Source organism: Biomphalaria glabrata, chromosome 12 (assembly GCF_947242115.1).
Source record: "Biomphalaria glabrata chromosome 12, xgBioGlab47.1, whole genome shotgun sequence".
Classification (NCBI taxonomy): Eukaryota; Metazoa; Mollusca; class Gastropoda; family Planorbidae; genus Biomphalaria; species Biomphalaria glabrata.
Genome location: NC_074722.1, coordinates 28,802,166 through 28,824,289, shown reverse-complemented (window position 1 = coordinate 28,824,289; position 22,124 = coordinate 28,802,166). Strand labels below are relative to the sequence as shown.

General features: G+C 37.2%; 1 protein-coding gene across 3 annotated transcripts in view; it reads left to right on the top strand.

The window, feature by feature from the left end:
- LOC106065585 (BCAS3 microtubule associated cell migration factor-like) overlaps positions 1-22,124 on the top strand; it is a 54,703-nt gene that overhangs the window by 15,713 nt on the left and 16,866 nt on the right. For 2 of the 3 annotated variants that reach the window (XM_056005851.1, XM_056005849.1), the window contains exons 9-21: positions 305-472; positions 1,390-1,543; positions 2,551-2,654; positions 2,984-3,077; positions 3,929-4,072; positions 4,756-4,842; positions 6,219-6,491; positions 6,738-6,909; positions 7,147-7,247; positions 8,236-8,345; positions 9,276-9,475; positions 12,070-12,200; positions 13,976-14,152. In XM_056005851.1, the coding sequence (XP_055861826.1) occupies positions 305-472; positions 1,390-1,543; positions 2,551-2,654; positions 2,984-3,077; positions 3,929-4,072; positions 4,756-4,842; positions 6,219-6,491; positions 6,738-6,909; positions 7,147-7,247; positions 8,236-8,345; positions 9,276-9,475; positions 12,070-12,200; positions 13,976-14,152 (1,915 nt within the window). The remainder of the gene's footprint in view (positions 1-304; positions 473-1,389; positions 1,544-2,550; positions 2,655-2,983; positions 3,078-3,928; positions 4,073-4,755; positions 4,843-6,218; positions 6,492-6,737; positions 6,910-7,146; positions 7,248-8,235; positions 8,346-9,275; positions 9,476-12,069; positions 12,201-13,975; positions 14,153-22,124) is intronic. The other variant, XM_056005850.1, reaches the window with a different exon arrangement.

The window sequence follows — 22,124 nt, the reverse complement described above, 5'->3', positions numbered from 1 at the left end:
TGCAATGCCTGGTGTCAGATTAATACTAAAATTTCAGCAATGCACTAATTTCATTATCTTATTCTGGCCTTGTGATGAAGGGCTCAAGGTGAATTTGCAGTTCATTAGTCTGGACTAGACCTTTACTTGTTTAGAATTGTCTGCTTAAGAGACAGGGGTTGGAAATGACTACTGACACTTGTCTACATCTTTCCGGGCATGCATAGCAAAGAAATTCTGTCACATTTTAAATGGCAAGATATTATTTATGTTTTTTTCGTCTTTGTTTAGCTATAAATAAATAGTTGATGATTTATATATACAGGGAGCTTTCAAAGGTCTGACCATGTTTGGAGAAGCAATGGTTAGCAGTGTCACAGGAGCCAAATCGACTCCACCACCTAAAAAGCCAGAGCCATCTCCTGCAGATGAGAATGGTTACCGTCCAGGCATAGTCTCTGTGTATGATCTTAAGTCTCTCCGTGTGGACCAGGCAAGCTAAATACAGTTTTAAAAAATTAATGAATCTTGTATTACTAGATGTATGTGATCTCTTTGTAGAGTCTTGGGTTCTTATGTAATTGTTGATCTGAGACATTTCTGTAGAATTAGTCAGATGTCATTGTTCTACTTTTGTCCAGGGTTTATTTCTGAAATGTTGAAGTCTTTTAAAAATAAATTAGTTTGTCATTGTGTTTAGAGACAACTTTAGTGCTTTGATGTTTTTTATGGTTTTTTTTTTCGTTTATAAAGACATTTTAGCTAAAATTTTAATGTATTCCAGACCCTGCTTCACCTTTACCTTCACCTATCCCTTAATCTGTTGAACTATTCTCTCTATCTCGCTATTCCTCTCCGTCTTTCTCCTTGAATAGAATCTCTTTCAAAGACAAGCCCGTCCATTCTTTCATGTCTTCCATCATTTAATTATGAATGACTTCCTTTGACCAGAGTTTATCTTATTTATTTATCATTTTAATAAACTGACATTTATTTTGTGCGTAATCTAAATAAAAAAAAACAACACCAACATAGAAGTGCTCCTTTGTTTAGGTAATACCCTACAATAGTTGATAACAGCTAAAATTAAAGAAGCAGGATTTGGTTTTACAAGTAACTCTTTCTAACTTTTAACTAGCAATAGTTTTATACAACTTCATTACCTTACACATAATGCATGGCAAAGAAAAAGTAAATTGTTTGACTACTGAACATATGGTCTTATGTTTAATCTTGTGAGATCTGATTTTTACTTCTGGATATCAGGACATCCTTTTAGCTTTTCTAATGGATTTTTGACTTTTGGGTTAAATAACTAGCTGCCTTCATGATAAATGACAAAAGAGAAGATAGCCGAAGGATATTAATGTTCTCTTTCTGTATTAACTCTCTCACTCTTGATGCTCACAGGGTGGCAAATCATCAGATGTGTCCCAGTTCTATGTCTCAGACGACCCGGACATCGAGGGTTTGATTGCTCACTTCCATGCCCATGCCAATGAGCCAGTGGCTGCCATGGCTTTTGACCCGACTGGAGTGCTTTTGGCAACTGCCTGTAAACTTGGTAATAGAAAAAACTTTTTTACAAGATAGTATGTGTAAAGTTTTTAATGTAACAGATCTGTAAATAAGGTGTACTACTCTAAATATTTTTTGAAAGCAGCTCTGATGATTTTCTTAGAAAATTCAACAGTTTGTAAATAACTTTGGGAAAAAAAATAACTACCAGATTGGCCACACAAAATATAATTCTTAAAATTAATTTTGGCTTACGTCTTGAACAAGGATCAGCAGGAATTTCCACACTCAACTCAGATGTGTGTTTGTAATCAGTAGAATTGAATAAATAAGTAGACATACCCTGAACATTTTATTCATCTTATGTAGACTGTTAGAAGAACATGATTATGTAGAGTTCATTGGTAGGTCTCCTAGCCATAATCATTCATCACAAGAAATAAATGGAGTAAAGGAAAGTAATATATCGTCATATTTATAAATTAGGAATTGATTTTTTAAAAAGAAAAATTATGTTATTTGTTTTTTTATTGTGATTATTTTGTATAATTAAATTCCAAATTGTTTTACTCAATTTAAAAAAAAGTTATTTTCAAATAAAAGGGCGCGGTTCTCGAATGGTTAAGCACTTGGCTTCCGAACCTGAGGTCCTGGGTTCGAATCCCGGTGAAGACTGTGATTTTGAATTTCGGGATTTGTAGGGCACCCCTGAGTCCACCCAACTCTTTAATGTGTACCAGACTTAAGTTGGGTAAAGTAAAAGTGGTTGGTCGTTGTGCTGGCCACATAACACCCTGCTCGATAACCGTTGGCCAAAGAAACAGTTGACCTTATCATCATCTGCTCCATAGATCGCAAGGTCTGAAAGGGGAAACTTTACTTTTTTTTACTATTTCCAAATAAATGTATAAATATTTTTTTTAAAATTCATTTTCATTTCATTTAAACTAAGATTCTTATTTAATTGTGGTTTCCGAGTTATTTATGTATAGCTTATTGATGTGGTTTCTCAGGTATCTAGGCTCTATGTTGATTGTTTTCTTTTCTTTCCAGGTCATAACTTTCATGTGTTTAGCCTTGTGGCCCACCCCTGTTCCTCGTCTCTGGGTGCTGTCCATCACCTGTACACGCTTCACAGAGGAGACACTACTGCTAAGGTAGGTATCCTTTGAAAGCTGATAGTGGATTTCATTGCTTTACTTTGCCCAAGATATAGACTTCATTCCCATTTATTTGTTATATAGAATCCTTATGATGGCATTTTTTTAATGAATATTTTTCTTTTACTCGTCTTTATTGTTTTTTTCTAACTTATTATTATTATTATTATTATTATTATTATTATTATTATTGTTTTAACTAAATTTATGCAATAAATTTAAAAGGATAATATTTTATTATGCTATTAGATTTTTCACTCTTCAATCTTTATTTATAGGAAATTATTATGTTTTCTATTATTTTGTGTGCTTTATCACTCTTCTAGGTTATAGACATATCATTCACCAATGACAGCCGTTGGATTACAGTTAGCACCCACAGGGGAACAACTCATGTTTTTCCAATTACACCATATGGGGGTGAGTTATGGATTGGTATTTAATTTGTTCATTCACTATTTTTCAAAGCTATTTAAGGCATTAACATGTCAGTCATGTACTGAACAATTATTTCTCTACAGGTTTTTAAAAAAAAAAAAATTTGTTTTTTTTTTGCATTGTATTCTTCAAAACTCCAAATCCCCCTACAAAATAATTTGTGTTTTATTTTAGTCTACAATTTAAAATGTGTACAAATGATCCAAAAGACTAAAAAAATGGTCACTGTTTTTTTTCACAATGACTAACTAAGGAAGTTGATCTTGCGATTAAATATTCCTTTTTTTTTTGTAGGTTTTTGTAAAGAAAAAAAGCTTGTCCATTTATTTACATAATTTTTTGTCCATCATTGTCCTAGCCATTTATTACTATCTGGGAAGCTCATGTTTCAGAGATGTTTTTTCAAGGGTATTTATTTGGAACAAAAGAGGACTAAGAATCTATTTGCCTCTTTTTGCAGTGAGCCATTTATACGTTTTTTTTTTAATTGGTGCAGTAACTAAACAGACTATAGATCTCAGTTGTATTCAATGATCGAACTGTAACAAAAGGTGTGAACAAATTTTGTTTCTCTTGACAACTGTGATCTTTATATATATTTATATCACAGTTGATAAGAGAAACAAAATTTGTTCACACTTTAAAGTATATATATATTTAAAAAGTACTATTTTTACATGTATTATGCCTATAAACTCCATGGCTCTCATTACTAAAATTTCTATATTCCTAGATTATAGTTTACTTTTTGGTACAGAATATATGCATAATATAATTCCATTTCATCTTGTGGCATTACAAGGTTGACTTATTATTGAATCATTCTCTTCCAGGAAATATATGTGCTCGTACTCACTGCCAGGCCAGGGTTGTCAACAGGGTCAGTCGATTTCACAAGTCTGCTGGTCTTGACGAGATTGAGCCAGGGGCAGCTGGTCAGCGCAGTCCTATTTTGTCCAGCAGTCCTGGCAGTTCAGGTGACATATACAGAGCTCCTTTATGTTCCATCCATGTTCACGTGTGTTAGTGTATATGTTATGAAGTGTTTATGCATGTTTAGCATAATTATATTTATAGTTATATATATATGTCAGAGTGGAGGTAATCGTCTTGTTGAATAGCTATGAGCATTGTCACATTGGGTAAGCTCATGCATCTGGGAGTTAACTATGAAGTTTTCTTCAGTATTTATTACTATACATCTCTTAGAGTTCTAATGGCTAATTTAATATTAGACAGATCATTAAACTTAAATGTGGTAAAGAAGTCCTGGATTGTTTTGGAGTTATGGAGAGATAAGTATGTATTTTGGAGTTATGGAGAGATAAGTATGTAAACAATGTAGATGGAATGATACAAATATTTTTAGCATATGAATCAATTGTTAAAATTTGTTTTGAAAATACTTTAGAGTTAAGACGAAGATTTTAATCGAGAGACATTCTGGGTCCCTTTTTGTTTGTCATGCCTTGATATGTTTTACATTTTTTTTTATTAACTTAAATGTCGATTAAATTGTCTCATTAAATTATTTTCATTCATAACTTTTTTTTCTTTAATTCTGACTACCATTTCATCTCATGCGCCATCATTGTAAAAAAGAAATGCACATATTCAGAGGCACTTTCACCCTGACATATATATGTATATGTGTATGTAGGTTTGCTCTGTAAACCATCGCTATGGGAGTTTAATATCATGGACAAGTTCCTGACCGCATCACCACACAAGTCAGGACATTCACCTGGTAGGGATCCAGCTCCCCCACTCCATAAATTTGTCTCCTTTAGGATCTCACAAATACACACTAAGTCAGGACTCATCAAAGTTCTTAGTTTGTTTTTCAACATTTTCTGTCTTGAATAAAAAACTTGGTTCCATTTATCTTACAGTGCTTCTTAACTGCAAACACAACTCAGTTCAAGTTGGGATTTGAACTCAAGACTCCTTGATAGGTGGCCTAGCGGTTTTTGGCACTCAGTCCCTACTTTTACCAAATATACTTACAGAAATAATATGTATATATTACATTACTTCATTACCTTTCATCTACTGGCCCTCTTGGTATCATTCTGTACTATTTTGGATGGCAGCCTGGTCTTGTGATATGCATATTGAATTCCTGCCCACTGCCACCCCCTTCCAGCCTGAAGAAAGTTTGGACTAGGGCGCAGTGATCTTTATTTCTGCAGAAACATTCTAAGTTTTCCTACACTGTTTGCCTAACAGGTCTCAATATATTCTTTAACCGCTGGTTCAAGATGCTTAAGAATTGTTCTTCAAATTGCACCCAGAGTTCAAGGGTTACATCCTTAGTGCATAGGTGTGTGTGAAATCTGGTCATCAGTAGTTTAAAAGAGAATTGTGTGTACTATGGGGGTAGCTAGGAATTTGCCATCATTTGGGGGCTTGACCTCTTTGGGGGCCTCTGCATATTGCATAATATTGAACATTTAATGTTAAAAAACACTCATTTTGCATCCCCTCAAGTTGATGCCCGGGGGGATTTTCAAATTCTCCCCCCCCCCCCCATACCTAGCTACACCTCTGTGTGTGTGGAGATGTTTTATGATCTTCTCTTATTGTTTTTTTTTTCTAATTAAAAGAGAGCTCCCCTTTCAGACCTTGTGGTCTATAGGGCAGATGATGTAAAGGTCCTCTTTTTATGTGGCCTACCACCTTTACTTTTTCCCAACTATTGTCAGGTACCCATTAGAGCTGGGTTGACTCAGAGGCACCCAATGATCCCAAAATTAAAAATCCCAGTCTTCACCTGGATTTGAACTCAGGAACCCCGGTTCAGTAGCCAAGCGCTTAACCACTCAGCCACTGCGCCTCCATTGATTTATAATGTAAATATATCTTTTTGGGTCAAATAGGTTGTTGTTCTTTTTTTTTTTTGTCATCTGTTAGTGAGAGAAAGTATGTTTTGGCCTACTATATGTTGTAGGTATCAGTTTGGCGTTAACACTATGTAACCACAATTACCTATATGAGTCCAATTAGTGACCAGCCAATTAAAATTCTTTTTTAGCTGATAATAAGTTTTCTATGTTTTTTTTCTGTTTTTTTCTATGTTTTTTCTATGTTTTTTTTTTCTTTTCTATTTCACTTTCTCTTCAGGTCCTCAAGAGGGTTACCCAAGTCTTATTAGACAAAATGCTCTGAGAAACAATATGGGCAACCCTCGGCTCCCACCCTATCCTCATCCGACCCCAATAGCTCCGCTGGCCCAGATAAAACAGCTCCTTTCCATTCCTGGCTTGGGGCCTACTTCAGGGGCCTCGCCGCGCCCCAAGAGCCCAACACACTCCAGTTCTTCACATGACAATGTGTTTGCAGTGTGCGCAGCTTTTGCCCCAGAGAGGCTGTGGACCACAACCATGGAGAGACGAGGTCAGGGTTTTATTTTATTTTAATTGTTTAAAATTGTAGTGCAGCTCTTTTTTTTTTAAATTGATAAATTGAGTGCTTAAAGCTAGTCAGAAAGTAATATTAGTTATTTCTGAATGAATATTTGAAAGTAAATATTCTAAAAGAGATTCTACTTTATGTAACATTTAGAAAATCTACATGTTGGCATTAACTGCAATAAACGGAGAGATCCTAAATTTATTCTTATCATTTTTTGTCATCTTATAGATCATCTAAAGAAGACTGCCGTGGACTCACTCTTCATTCTAAACCAGAATGGTATCTTGACAGAGTATCATCTCGAGCCACACCCTAAGCAGGTGAGTGGTGCAGAGAAACACTTGGATGACGCGCCTATAGAGCTGGAAGTGAAAGGACTTGTCCAGTGGAACCTACAGCGGTGAGTCATTTGGCTACATTTTTTTCTTCGATGAATGCTGCCAACTTCTAAATTTACACATTAAATAAAAGAACCTTCATGAAAATAGTTTTTAAGAATATATTAAGTAATTTAAGATGGTACTTCACGGTCATAAGAACCACATTTTGTCGTCAATGTAATGTTCTATTTCTTATTTCTGAATTCAGTGAATTAGACAAAATAAAGTTTTGCTTTTTTTTTTTTTTTAATGCCCAGATCAAGGTCATCAAGTGAGGTTAAGCCTCCTCTGGCATCCAATAATCCACTTATCGTAGCGGCAGAAGCTGTACAGACCCAACAAGCCACTTTCTCCGCAGGTATGGAACACATGCCGTCCTGTATATTATTTTCTTTCTACTTTTTGTTTTCCTTTATTGTAGCCTTTGAATTGCTATGCGTGAATTTTTTTCCTATTTTTTTTTTAAAAGCTATTTATATTACAAATAGGCCCTACTGATCATCAGAAAGGGCCAGGAAAAATAAATGTTTTTTTTTTCTAGTCATTTAACTCTTATGACCCTTCAAATAGTCATAGCTAAATAAAATTAAGAAAGGAAAAAAATATTGACCTACTACTACTAAACAATCAGAAGGTCTGGATACTTGAAAATATTTTTTTAACATTTCTGACCTGTGAAGACGGCCATGTTCCAACTTTGGACATTTATTTTAAAGGAATACTTCTTCTTCTTCTAGCCAGCTTTATTACTGCTGAGCTGTGAGCTCTTTTGCAGACAAATAGTGTGCTGTTTTCTTCAGTTGTTCAGCACTGCCATACAGGGTGTTGTTTATGTTGGGCTGTAGTGGAAGTAGGGTCTGCCTAAGGTGGTTTAGGAAGGGGCATTCAAAGAGGATATGGTTTACGGTTTCATAAGGGTGGGCGCAGTGAAAGAATAAAGTTAAAGAATACCATTTATGAAAAAAAAAATTTGAAGGAGATGTGTTTAGTGACAGGAGACTTTGTAAGTCAGTTACTTAAAGGTCCTTGATTAGAAATTTTGTTGAAAACCAAATTTAGTTAGTGCGATGACATGATGGATGCTCTATCATGTGATTCCGTCTCCCAGAAGGCAGGGTCAATGGTGAAGGCTGTGTGGGTGTCCCTGAAGAGTTGTTTTTTTTGTCAACCTTGTCACGACCTCATGACACCTTAAAAAAATGTATAGAAGTATACTTTTTTTTCATACCTTGAAGTGCTGCTGGTTAAAATGATCTTGTCCATTTCACCTAACATTTCTATTCTTGACTGCTAGAGAATTGAGTTGATGAAGATGTAAGCCTTTTCTTCTATTGAATTATGTTTAGAGGGCTCTGAGCCTGCCACTGTGACCAGATACGGGTCCAAGGACAGCTTGACCAGTGACTTTGGATCCAGTGGAACTAAAGAGGAAACTGATGAGCAATGGGTATCCCAGGTACAGTAAGGAACCTTGGGTTCAGCTTTTGTTAATAAAATAAATAAAATGGATTATCTCCCCTTGTCTCAACTTGTCACTGAACAGACTGAATTTGTGTTTCATTTGCACAGATAACATTGAGAAGCCAAGTCATACATTAACATAGAATATTTTGTACATATGTTGGCTGAGTGTTAGTTCGCTTGGTATCTAAATATAAAGACCCTGAGCTTGAATTCTTATGAAGTCAATGATTCAGGTTTTGTAGGAAGTTCCTGAATCTACTCAGCTTTAATTATGCATGATATTTTTTTAAGGAAATTAAAATCATTGGTTCAGGGACTGTTTGGGCAAATGCCCAGTGGTTCCCCCTTTCAGACCTTGCGATCTATTGAGTAAATGATGTAAAGGTCATCTGTTTCTGTGGCCCACAGTTAACAAGGGTGTCATGTGGCCAGCAATGTGACCAACCACATTCACTTTTCCCAAACTAATTTTAGGTATCCATTAAAGTTTGGTGGGATCAGTGGCACCCTAAAGATCCCAAAGTTGGAATTGAAGTATGGTTCGTAATACATCAAATGATTTAATATTCTCTTACCAATGGGACACAGAATGTCATAGCCGGCCCTCTCATTACCTTTATAAATTTATTTACATCATCTGCTCTATAAACTGATTGATAAAACACTTGACATCATCTGCTCTATACAATGATTGGTTCAAATTTTATTTATATTTCTTGTTGTATGTTGTGATCTGTCTGTACTGGTGTGTCAAAATGTCATGGTGTCCAGGTCAGCTTGTGTGTGTATACTGTGTTATTGTGAACTGTTTTGTCTTTCTTTGTACAATAAAGCCTAGGATCAAGACATGTCTTCCTGTAGTGTTTTATAAGGTTACTACAATTTATATTTTATTTTATTTTTTTATATACTCATTTAACAGGTGGAGATAATAACTCACGTGGGCCCCCATCGTCGCCTGTGGATGGGCCCCCAGTTCTCTTTCAAGACCTACCAGAACCCTCAGTCCACCACAGTTCTCTCATCTTCATCCTCCTCATTGTTCTCTGGCAGCCCAGAAGCCAATGCTCACGTGACCACTATGGACATTTTGACTGACGACTGTGACCTGGAGAGTTTAAAGTGAGTTCATAAATAAAGAATATCAAGCTTCTTTTTCAATAATAGTGTAATCAAACTTAGCTGAATCTAGTTAGGTAATATCCTCCTTAAGTTAGGCAATATCCTCAGTAAGTTAGGTAATAACCTCAGGACGTTAGGTAATATCCTCTGTAAGTTAGGTAATATCCTCTGTAAGTTAGGTAATAACCTCAGTAAGTTAGGTAATAACCTCAGTAAGTTAGGTAATAACCTCAGTAAGTTAGGTAATATCCTCAGTAAGTTAGGTAATATCCTCCTTAAGTTAGGTAATAACCTCAGTAAGTTGGGTAATATCCTCCTAAGTTAGGTAATATCTTCCTTAAGTTAGATAATATCCTCCGTAAGTTGGGTAATATTCTCCTTAAGTTAGGTAATATCCTCCATAAGTTGGATAATATCCTCCGTAAGTTAGGTAATATCCTCCGTAAGTTAGGTAATATCCTCTGTAAGTTAGGTAATAACCTCAGTAAGTTAGGTAATATCATCCTTAAGTTAGGTAATATCCTCAGTAAGTTAGGTAATATCCTCCTTAAGTTAGGTAATAACCTCAGTAAGTTAGGTAATATTCTCCTTAAGTTAGGTAATATCCTCCGTAAGTTGGGTAATATCCTCCTTAAATTAGGTAATATCCTCCTTAAGTTAGGTAATATCCTCCGTAAGTTGGGTAATATCCTCCTTAAGTTAGGTAATAACCTCAGTAAGTTAGGTAATATTCTCCTTAAGTTAGGTAATATCCTCCGTAAGTTGGGTAATATCCTCCTTAAGTTAGGTAATATCCTCCTTAAGTTAGGTAATATCCTCCTTAAGTTAGGTAATATCCTCCTTAAGTTAGGTAATATTCTCCTTAAGTTAGGTAATATCCTCCTTAAGTTGGGTAATATCCTCCGTAAGTTGGGTAATATCCTCCTTAAGTTAGGTAATATCCTCCGTAAGTTGGGTAATATCCTCCTTAAGTTGGGTAATATCCTCCTTAAGTTAGGTAATATCCTCCGTAAGTTGGGTAATATCCTCCTTAAGTTAGGTAATAACCTCAGTAAGTTAGGTAATATTCTCCTTAAGTTAGGTAATATCCTCCGTAAGTTGGGTAATATCCTCCTTAAGTTAGGTAATATCCTCCTTAAGTTAGGTAATATCCTCCTTAAGTTAGGTAATATCCTCCTTAAGTTAGGTAATATTCTCCTTAAGTTAGGTAATATCCTCCGTAAGTTGGGTAATATCCTCCTTAAGTTAGGTAATATCCTCCGTAAGTTGGGTAATATCCTCCTTAAGTTGGGTAATATCCTCCTTAAGTTAGGTAATATCCTCCGTAAGTTGGGTAATATCCTCCGTAAGTTGGCTCCGTAAGTTGGGTAATATCCTCTGTACAGTGTAGCACACATTTAGGTTCTCTCTAAGTGAATTGTGTTGTTGGCTTGTAACTCTGTAAACTGTGAACTTTGTTATGCAGCTGTATAAAGCAAAAAATACATTTTTACGACAAAGAATCGCTATGAGACCCATCATTATAGTAGGCCTGAACACAGACCTGTGACGTGGCAACCTGTGGTCAGTAGAGACCAACGGCTTGTTGCCACATCACATGTTTGTGTTCAGACCTACTGTAATGATTGGTCTTGATCACTCTAAGCCAGTGATGCCCAAACTACAGCCCACGGGCCTGTGATGTAGTTCAGACCAGCCCGCCAAAACATCGGCACAAAAGATAGGAAACAAAAAAATAAAAAAAGGTTGAAAAATTTATTTTCTATGTTAGGATTCACTTTTTCTTTGATGGATTTCATTCTAATTTTTCGTCTTGTAGTAGTCACATTAAATTATTTTTTTCTATAAGAACACAAGTTTACTTTTTTTCGGCGACAAGAATTAACAGTTGTTTTAGAGTCTTGGATAGTTCTGTGGCTGTCTTGAGCTAGCCGTGTCCTTGACATCTCATGTGTATAACACAGCGCATCTTTTCTGCATCATTTTGATTCGTGTTCTTCTGACACCAACATGATTGGTGCCGTTCCATGTAACATTTGTTAGTTATTGAAATGGGATGGTCAAAGAAACAGAATTGGAAGTTGAAACTTTCAGGAAAAGTGGATAAATCTTTTTATTTGTGGAACATAATAAGTCAATATGTTTGATCTGTACAGTAATGGTTTTAAGTAACATAACATATGCATTCTAAAACAAACCATTACAAAAATATTGAGGCATTGTTGTCTTGAGCTGTAAAGAAAAGATCGGAAAGTTACGTTGAGTAGAGTTTAGCGATTGGCGAAAATATTGACCAAGAAGTCAAGAAATGAGTCGGCTGTAACAGAGGCTACAGAGTTGCTCACATTTGAAGAAGAGAAATGAAGCATAAAAAAGTGATTGCTTTTTTATATGAGTGATGCCCCTTTGATTATAAGCCAGGAGTTTTTAATACATGCCTATTTGTTATAGTATAGATATGGGTGTTAATGTTATATATGGATTTTCAATTTGATTCAAGGTTTATTATTGAATTGCTTCTGTTCCAGTGTTTACTGTGTCCAGTAAATCTACTGATTGTACCTAAATTATGAGTTTACTTCAAATCATTACAGACTCCATCCTAGCCGGTCAAGCCCAGTGGCTATGCCTAATATACGGCCTGCCTACAGAAGGTCGTCCACCAGTGAGCGAACAACTAGCCCAGGCAGAAGTACCAACTCAGCACCTATGTATATAGAAGCAGGTCAGTGTGATCTTATTATTTCTAGAAAAAAAAATTTATTTGTATTTATTTTAACCCACTCTTTCTAGCTGGTCATCTGTTCTGTTTCTGTTTCTTTCGCCAACTGTTAATGAGAAGGGTGTCGTGTGGCCAGCACAACAACCAACCACCTTTACTTTCCCCAACTAAAGTTTGGTACCCATTAGAGTTGGGTGGACTCATGGGCGCCCAAAAAATTCCAAAATTTAAAATCCCTGTCTTCACAGAGATTTGAACCCAGAACCCCAAGCTAAGTGCTTAACCACACAGTCACTGGTCTAGCCACTGATGAATATTTTATTTTTTTTGTTTTATAAGTTTGTAATGTTCCTTCAGATATAAAGATAATTACAGCTTAGCCCAAACTCGTTGGGTGAAAGTAGATGAAGCTGCTATGGCTTAGACTCGGGACAATCACAAAAGTCCTGAAGTGCATTCTACATCTTATAAATGTTCTGATATACACAGTTAAATTTTGTTATATTGGATCACACAAGATAAATCTTACAAAAAACAAAATTATAATGTCAACAGTTATAAAGAGAATAAAAGAAAATCAGTCAAATATAACAGGGTGTTTTTAAAACTATTATTTTGAGTTAAATGGCATCAATTATTTTGAATCAGGTAATTAATCTTTTGTAGAGTTAGACTAACAAGAATACATTTGTATGATTGGAAGTATTTGTATGAACTGTTTTTGTGTAACAAAACTGTCTTGCTTATAGCATGCTCAGTGGGCTATGGTCCAAGCACTGTCATGGACCAATCAGGTGGGGGGTGGGGGTGGGGGTATCTGGAAGGTTTCTATGCTTCCTTTTTTTAAAAACATTTTTTTTAAGTTGCTCAAGTCTGGATTTGAACTTAGCTTCCATGATGGTAAGCCGACTTGTTAGCCACTGAGCTATCCAAATACTTACAAAAATAGATGGTTAGTTTAAAAATTTTAGAGGCCTAATGACGTAATACTCTACACAAGACTTATCTCCTCTTTGCTTAGTAGACCCTATTTTCTTTATTTAAAACAAAATAAATTAATTAGGATTTATTGATAAAATAATAAATTTTTTTCATTGATTTATGTGTTGTCATAGAAAATTAATAAATTTGCAAAGTTTCAACTTGATCTGAGAATGGGAAGTGGGAGAAATCATTTCTACCCAGACAGACAGACAGACAAGAGTTAATGTAAGCTTTGAAAAAAAAAACAACCAGATACAAACTGCATTCTTTTTTCCTAACCAATACTCTGGGGTGTTTTATTAGAGCTGCCTGTAATGTGCCATTCTATCATTTCTAATTGTATTCTAAGCACAGAGCTCACTCAGAAAACTCTTCAAACCCTGTCTAAATATACCTTTTCTTCTATGTCCATTGAAAGAATAATTTTCATTAAATGTTGGATTTAACAAAATCTCAAAATAGCTCTCCCATTCCTTCTCTCTCCCCCCACACCCCTTCTCACATCTTTGCTCAACTTTTATACAAATTCTCCTTCCTGATAATTATTGCTCTTTAGTAACACATTTGTATGATTTTGTTTTAGCTATATATTCAATGTCAAGTATAGACTAAGACTAAGACTGATTTATTGATCCTTATGGAAATTCATTGGGATAGCAAAGACTACAAACAAATAACATTCACATAAATAGAACAGACACAAATATAAAGTGTTCATTGAATGACTAGTTTAATTTTTTAATTAATGAAACTTGACATTTCCTTAACATAAATGTTGATTTGACAACCCTTAGGAAGCTATGAGCAGTCTCCCATTCTGAGTGATGTGTTCAGCGAGTGGACAGAGTCCACCATCCTCCACCAGCCCCGTAGCAGTGAGGAGGAGGAAGACAGGGTGAGGAGGACATTGGAGGAGGCCATGATGGAGTCCCCAGCACACGAGGGTGGACCCAACTGTGCCGACAGAGAAAGTGAGTACCTGCCAAGAGATGAATCTCAGTGATAACTATTTTGATGTATGACATTGGTTGATGTGTTGTGTTATAATGAGATCTCCATTTAAAGTACATCTTCATTGGTTCATTGACTTGCTTTTCATTTCGACTGTCCCCAAACTTGCTGAATTCCATTGGGAGGTCTGTGAGGCCACTAGGTCTTAAACGTTACAGTGACATAGGTGCATAGCCCGTTGCGCATAATTGCAGCTATTTCAAGAGAGGTTTTGAGGCTGTATAGTGATGGTCTTGCCTAGTTGACCACAATAAGATGTTAAATTCATTAACTCTAATGAATTAATTATTGTTTTTCTTTTGTGCAATATAGCAGGCTAGATTCACTGTTGATGTAAAGTCATTCTATATGTAGTCATACCATGTGCCATGTCATCTGTAAAACACAGTTAATGTCAGCTAGTCATACCATGTGTCATGCCATCTGTATGACACTGATAATGTCAACTTGTTATACCATGGGTCGTGACACGGAATTCAGCAATTTATTTTTCAATTTATGGTCAAGAATAAGCATATTCAAAAGCTTAATAAAACTAATAAGAATCTTTTCTTCCAAATTTACTTTGGTACATAGTCTTTATTAGCACAATGCCGTATAACCTCTAACCTAAAGAACTTAAGAAATCACTATTATTATCCCATACAGCCTACAAGGGCAGATCCTGAACTTTTGAATTGGGGGACGGTGGTACAATTAAACACAAAACCTTCAGAAAATCTTAACTCTTTAAGCATAAAGAATACAATCAAAAGAAGGATCTATATTAAATTGAGAAGGACCTATATAAAATGTACAGCAAGCACTTTTTTTTATTCTGTACAAATTCATTCTCCTGGTGCCTATAGCACACCACTATAGATGCTAACAAAATTAAGTCAAATAAATGACAGTAGAAGGCACTGACTGACACTGGAGTTTGAGGTACAATTGAGGTGCATGTTTCGTATGTTCAGTTGAGATGGGGAAGGATACAATTGCCATACCACCACCACCCTCCAATCTACCATGAAATCTGTACATACATAATTTATGTGTAGATTATTAGTCTCAAGCTAGATCCGTTGGTGTAGATCGATTGCCATGGTAGGACAGCATCTTTAGGGTCAGATTATAAAGTGGAAGACTTTGCTTAGTATTGCACTTTAATATTGATAAGATAATACCTTCCCACTCGAGTTCGCCTATCTCTGTAGGCCTTACTTAATGCTAAAAAAAGTCAAATATATTTATCATTTGATTTTCTTTTTTTTTTTAAATTTGACCTATGTTTAAGGTCTTACAATTTTTACTTTCATTAAATAATTGTTTTAGAAATCTCTAAATTCCATTTTTCCAACTATTTAGGTCATATTGCCTTACTTGACTCTAATGGGTACCTGACTTAAGTTGGGGAAAGCAAAGGCGGTTCGTCGTTGTGCTGGCCACATGACACCCCGCTCATTAACCATTGGCCAAAGAAACAGATGACCTTAGCATCATCTGCCGTATAGGCTGCATGGTCTGAAAGGGAACTTTACTGACTTAGTTGACTTACTTGACTTAAAAGCTTTTGACTCCCAGTTGAACCGCAACAGTGGCATATCAAGGGATTTTGGGCCCAGCGGGATTGACCTTTTTATGGGTCCCCTGCATTTTGACGTTCAACAACATGACATGAGATAAGAGCATAATATTTAAGTCAAAACACATTTTGGACGCTCATTTGGGGTACCCCTCAAGTGGTGGCCTGGGGGGAATTTTCACATTTGAACACACCACCAGCTACGCCATTGTCGCTATCCAACTCTGATCTGGGCAATATGCCCCTCAGTTGAGTCCTTGTCCATCCCGCCAGCTTTTCTTCTTGGTCAACTGATCTCATTCATGTTTGCTTTGGTCTCCCAGACTTCCATGTGGGTCCAGTGTAGAACCTTTTAATGCATTATTTCCCTATAAGGCTTTGCTTCGAAGCCAAAGATTAATGACGAGTGCAGTATTTCACATGGCTCCGCAGCCCCAGCTGCGACCTACATATTTTGCTAATTCATTGCAGACATAACCCTTTCAGTTATGCCATTTGGTATACAAAGGGAATAACTGAAAAATGACTATTTAAAACTACACTGTTGGTTATAAAGGCCTATTTGGCTTGTAAAACCTTTAATGGCTACCTTAATCAGATGAGACTTTTTACTTACAAATGTGAGGATAGTTGTTTTTTTTTTAATTAAACTGGGAGATGAAAGTAAAATAAACAAATTAAACAAAAGTTTTCATGTCATTTACTAAGACACAAAAGTTGTTTTTTTTTTGTTTGTTTTTTTGCATATCCACTACAGATTTATATTTATATCACTGAGGTTTCTTAAACTCCCCCTCCCAGCCATTGGCCACCTGTACTTGACAATGTTAACACCATACATTTCATTCTTCTGCTGTTCTGGAGTCTGAAAAACTTTAAGCAGTTCTTTGGTGTCATTCAACCAACTCTTGTCTGCATCCCTTTTTTTTTATTTCACTGAGTGTCTCGGGTTCAAATCTAGGTAAAGTCTGGGAGTTTGAACTTTCATAATTTTTAGGCCACCCCTGAGTCTTCTTAACTCTTATGTTGGGGAAGTAATGGCAGTTGGTCGTTGTGTTTGCCACATAACTCCCTTGTTAACCATCATTTACTATTGTTTTTTTTAAAGTAATGATTTATTGTTGTATTTATGTATTATTGCTAAGTTACTTCTTTGTCTTCTGCCTCGGAATACGTTTGGAAAATAAATCAGGTGGTAGTTGAATGTTCTGTAATTGTGTATGCTTGAATTCTGAGTATTTAACTTTATCTATGTCCAGTATCCATTTCTAATAAGCAAAAGTTTGGCTTTTTGTCTTTTTTTTTTTTAAAACACAATGCCTATGTTGGTTGTACGGTGTGTGTGTGTGTGTTTGTGTGTATTTGTGTGCGTGTGTTAATAGGAGTTTGGAATGTCAGCGCGTGAGTGGAAGAAGAAAAAAAAAAAAAGGTGCATCTAACTAAAGTGACCATACGGACGTGAAATGAATAGCCTGCCCCTGCCGAGTTAATGAAAATTAATGAACTCTCCCTCCCCAAACAGCTCCTCTGTGTCATTATTCCCCCCCCCCCTTTTTTTTTCCGACACACAGCTCTGTTATTGGGATAAACAAGTAAGGGCAGTAACTCGTGCGTCTACTTCTGTGTGGCTCGTGCTTGTTGCCTTTTTCGTGATTAACTCCCTTTGACCTTTTATTATTATTCTTTTTTTTTAAATTCTTTGAGGAGGAGGAGGGGGAGAAAAAAAAAACAACGGCAACGCAGGGGTATGATGTTTAATTACCGCAGCCCCCGTGGCGCCCTGGCCTGTAATTTTACAGATATCTAGTGAAGTTATAACTACACGGTGGACACTGGCCTTGCTGCTCAATGACTGGGTCATGGACACTTTTGTTTTTATTAATTAACTTGAGGCCGCTGTTTGTTTTTATCCACTTCTTTTGAAAGGACCCATTTTGTGCCGTACTACTGTCGGCCTTTATATTTCTCTTAGCATTCTGCGAGTTCTCTTTCCTAATGATGTTGGGGTATTGCAGTAATGACGTTCGTCTTGAATATTTCAAGAGAAGCTTAACAAGAATACGCCAGCTGCCTTGCCCGTTTTTTTATTTCATTTAACAAGAAAAAGAAAATAGTTAAAAAAAAAAAAAAAAAAAAGACAATTCGCCTTTTATGTAATTTATTTAGCGATTGTTTTTCTTTGAATAACTAATGAATGTAAGATTGAAAACTATAGAACATTTTCTTTTACCTCGCCCCATTCCCCCCTTTCCCCTGACAAAAACTCCTAGTTAACTCTTTCTCTCCTAACTGACGATACCAGCGTTGATTCCACCAGAATGTGGTAAATAATTACGGAGAGAAAGAGTTAAGCGAATGTATAGGTCTACTATCCATCCATCCATCCCAGTGGCGCTGCAGCGCATGGAGGGGCTCTGGCCTGCTTCAACACACCCCTCCACATCTCCTGGGTCTTTCCTCTCCACGCCCTAACCCCCAAGCTGTTTAGATTAGAAAGCGATGCTCAATATGCGCCTGAACATTCATTTATGCAACTCTTGAATGGTTGCGGAAATACCCGAAGACGTATCGTGCCGTTCTCGATTATGTTTTTTTTTCTATTTTTCAAGCCAATTTTTTTTTTCTTTGATAAAATTGTTACGGTCAAACTAGAGTTTTTCCCAGTGTGGCCAACGAGCTAGTAGTTCTTTTCAATGATATATAGCAACTGTCAAATTTATAGGAAAATCGTTAGAGCCGTGTTGAGATATGTGTTCAGGTTCCACACACCGACCCACAAGTTTCCACGAAGTTCCGAGTTGAATAGAGGGATTATAAAAATAAAGTAAATGATAGGACCGTTTTGGTCGCCAAATAGAGTAAAAAAAAAGTTCCCCTTTCAGACCTTGCGATCCTTAGGCCAGATGATGTAAATGTCATCTGTTTCTGTGGTCAACGGTTACAGAGGGTGTCATGTGGTCAGCACAACGACCAACCGCCTTTACTTTCCGCAACTTAAGTCAGGTACCCATTAGAATTGGGTGGACTCAGGTGCGCCCTAAAAATCCTGAAATTCAAACTTCACACGAGATTCGAACCCAGGACCCCAGGTAGAGTAGTAAACGAAACGAATAGTACTCCTTTCTCCACCCTCGTTTTAAGACCTATGCTTGGATGCTACTCTACTGTTGGATCCAGAAGAACTGTGAAAGGCTTATGGATGGCGTGTTCAAGGTAGAATCCGTAATGGATTTCAAGTAGACTGGGAGCGTTCGAAGGAATGGGTACTTAGCCTTAGAAAAACTACGCCAAGCTGTCCTGACACGACCAACATCTCACCAACGTCTCAGCACCGGACACAGCAGAATGAGATATCACATTTGTTCCGGAAGCTAAAAATAAGGACTCAGTGAGATTAGCCCTTGTAGAGCATCACCAGAATGTCCTTCAAGGCTACATACTCTGTCAAGAGGCCCGAACAAGGCACAGGCCCATAAACCCCCCTATAGAACAAAAGATGTATGGAGAACTGCCAGGTCTGGAAACCACTGCGCAGTTCATCTCACTTATTGTGAACCTTCTAACATTAAACAAAATGAAAACGAAGAAGAAGAAGCCCAGACTTGGCAATATCCACTGTTTTATATATACACACTTAATTAATATTTGGAGGTGCGGTGGCTGAGCGGTAAAGCGCTTGGCTTTCGAACCGAGGGTTCCGCGTTCGAATCCTGGTGAATACTGGGATATTTGTTCTAAATCTGGCCACTAGGCTGACAGAATAAGGGATATATATATATATAGTTCGTCAATGGATGTTGATGAAGCCCACCTGTGTCATCCTGAAGGCTTGGCTTTGCATTTGTGTGTCTCCTCGAGTGGCAGGTGAGGCTTATCTGTGCCCGACATGTTCAGCTGTAGCTCATCTTATCGTGGCCGTTCTTATAGCATGATGCAGTGCTTCTTCATCTTCGTTCTCGTAACTCTTTGGAGGGTTCAGATGACAGTGAGATGAACTAAGCAGTGGTTTTCATATTAGGCAGTATAGTTTTCTTTCCATAGGACTATTTTGGGGACAGTGTTTTGTTTGGGTCTCTCGATGGACAATACAGTTTTTGACGGACATGGTCAGCATTCTCTGGTGAGACTCCACAAGGGCGAAATGCCGATCTTTTATGGGGGGGGGGGGGGGGTTGCACCTCACAACCTGAAATCAGAATTCGACAAAGTTGAAAGGTCATTACGTGAAATGTGAAGTTTATCTTGGTATGTCGAGGTCACTTCCTCTATTGTGATAGGATCTAGAGACGAGATTAAACTCAAGTAAGTTTTCGCAAAGACATTCTCCCAGGTATCTAGCGCTATCTATTGTCTTATAGAAACGAAATCCCGGTACGCACTCCGACATTCTGTGTTTTTGTTTTCTTAAGTTTGGAGAAAGAAGTGTTCAACTTGTAGACAACGTACTGTGAAGTAAGCCTCTTGTGCTGAACTAGTTGCTTAATTAAGGCGAAGACCAAACTTTCGCTTTCAAAAAGGAAAAAAAAATAATAATTCGGTTCAAGTTTGAAGCCCTTGGCCATCTTTGATAATTCTCTTTCTCGGCGCCATTTTGTCTGGCCAGATCCAGTTGTAGACATAAAATATATATGAAATACTAACGATGTTGTGCGTGTCCCCCCCCCTCCCCTCATCTTAACCTCCCTAACCCGCTATCCTTTTTTTTTTCTTGCCTTTTTTTTTTGTTTAAACAGCGTTACAGCGGTGCGCACGTCTCTCATTTATAATGACTTGAGGAGCAACTTCCTCACTCCTATCTGGTCCCTCAGATCGTCTCACACAGCTCAATATGCCGGATTTCTGCAACAGTCTAAGCCAAAAAAATTAAATAGGTAAAGAAAGTGCAATGAAATTTTGGTTGAGAGCAAAAGAGAAGAAAATAAAAATGGATGAGCTTTGGGAAGAGGGGAGGGGGGTAGAGGGGGACACAAGAGTTTATGCGAATCTTATTCACTTATGAAGATGAATGAACCAATAGCCATCGGCGTAACAGGCACTTCTGGCAATTGTCGTGGGAGGGATGGGTCTTTAAGGGGGGTGAGGGGAGAAATTCCAATTTTCCTTTTCATCATCTATTAATGTGTGAAAGAAGCGGCACTTCAAAAACATATCTGCAAAATTGCCGGCGACGTCAACTTGCCGGAGTGCTTAGCTGCGAAGTTGGTGGCATGCGGTGCTTTGATACACTTTTTTTTTTAGGGGAGAGAAGAAAAAAAAAGAAGCAGGCAAAGGGGGGAGGGGAAACGAACGCCCTGGTTGAACCCCAGGGTGAGTCGGTGCCAGATAGCACTCTTCCGTGAGCTCATCTTACCTGGCAGTGAGTACGAGGACTGTATTGTGGTGGCTATCTCTACATTGTTCCGAGACACTCCCCGTAGTCTGATTGTTGTCGTGACGGCATGCGTTCAAGTTCTTATTTTAGTCTGGGATTAGGATCCGTTCTTGGTTCTTTTAAAGTTAAAACGTTGAAAACAAAGGAAGGCAACCATGATAGCTGTACTATCTATCTATCTATCTATCTATCTATCTATCTATCTATCTATCTATCTATCTATCTATCTATCTATCTATCTATCTATCTATCTATCTATCTATCAACTTATATATCTATCTTATTCTATTATTCTCTTTATTCGATTCTGTTATTCTGTACTTTATCCCCTCCAACTATCCCTGCCCCTTCTGTCTGTCTGTCGGTCTGTCTGTCTGTCTCTCTCTCTCTTTCTTTTCGCACCTGAATCTTTCTGCACTTCTTTTAGTAGCACGAACTTTAGATTGAACGTATCTCTATGTCATGTACGAACATTCTTTTTTATTTTTAACCAACTTTCACTTCACACATTAACAACGTCCTGTTCATCAGTGACTTGACCGATAAATTGCTACGTACTGACCGCCCCCCCCCCCCAGAAGTCTCCAGTTCTGAATTCTACGCTACTTCATTTCCGATTCAGCAAATTTTAAATTCTTTACACCCCAGACCTAGCCGAAGCGTTAAACCTTTTTTTTTTTTTTAGTTCCTTGCCAACCAAAAATAAAAAAAATAAATGTGCACTCTCGTGGGTGGGTTCAGCGTAAAACTAGCGCGAAATGGGGGGCTACATGCAATAAAACGTCCAGATTGCGGGCCAACTCGTCGCCCTAACGGAGATAGCATCGCAAGATTTGTTCCTCTTGTATTAAACATGTCATGTTATGGCTCGTCAGCAATTACTGTCAAACTTTTATGTCGCGTTCTAAAAGAATGTGTTTCTGGGAATGGGGGCTGTTTTTTTTTGGGAATGGAGGCTGTTTTTATTTTCCCCTTCTTCTTTAGGTTAACGTACGTA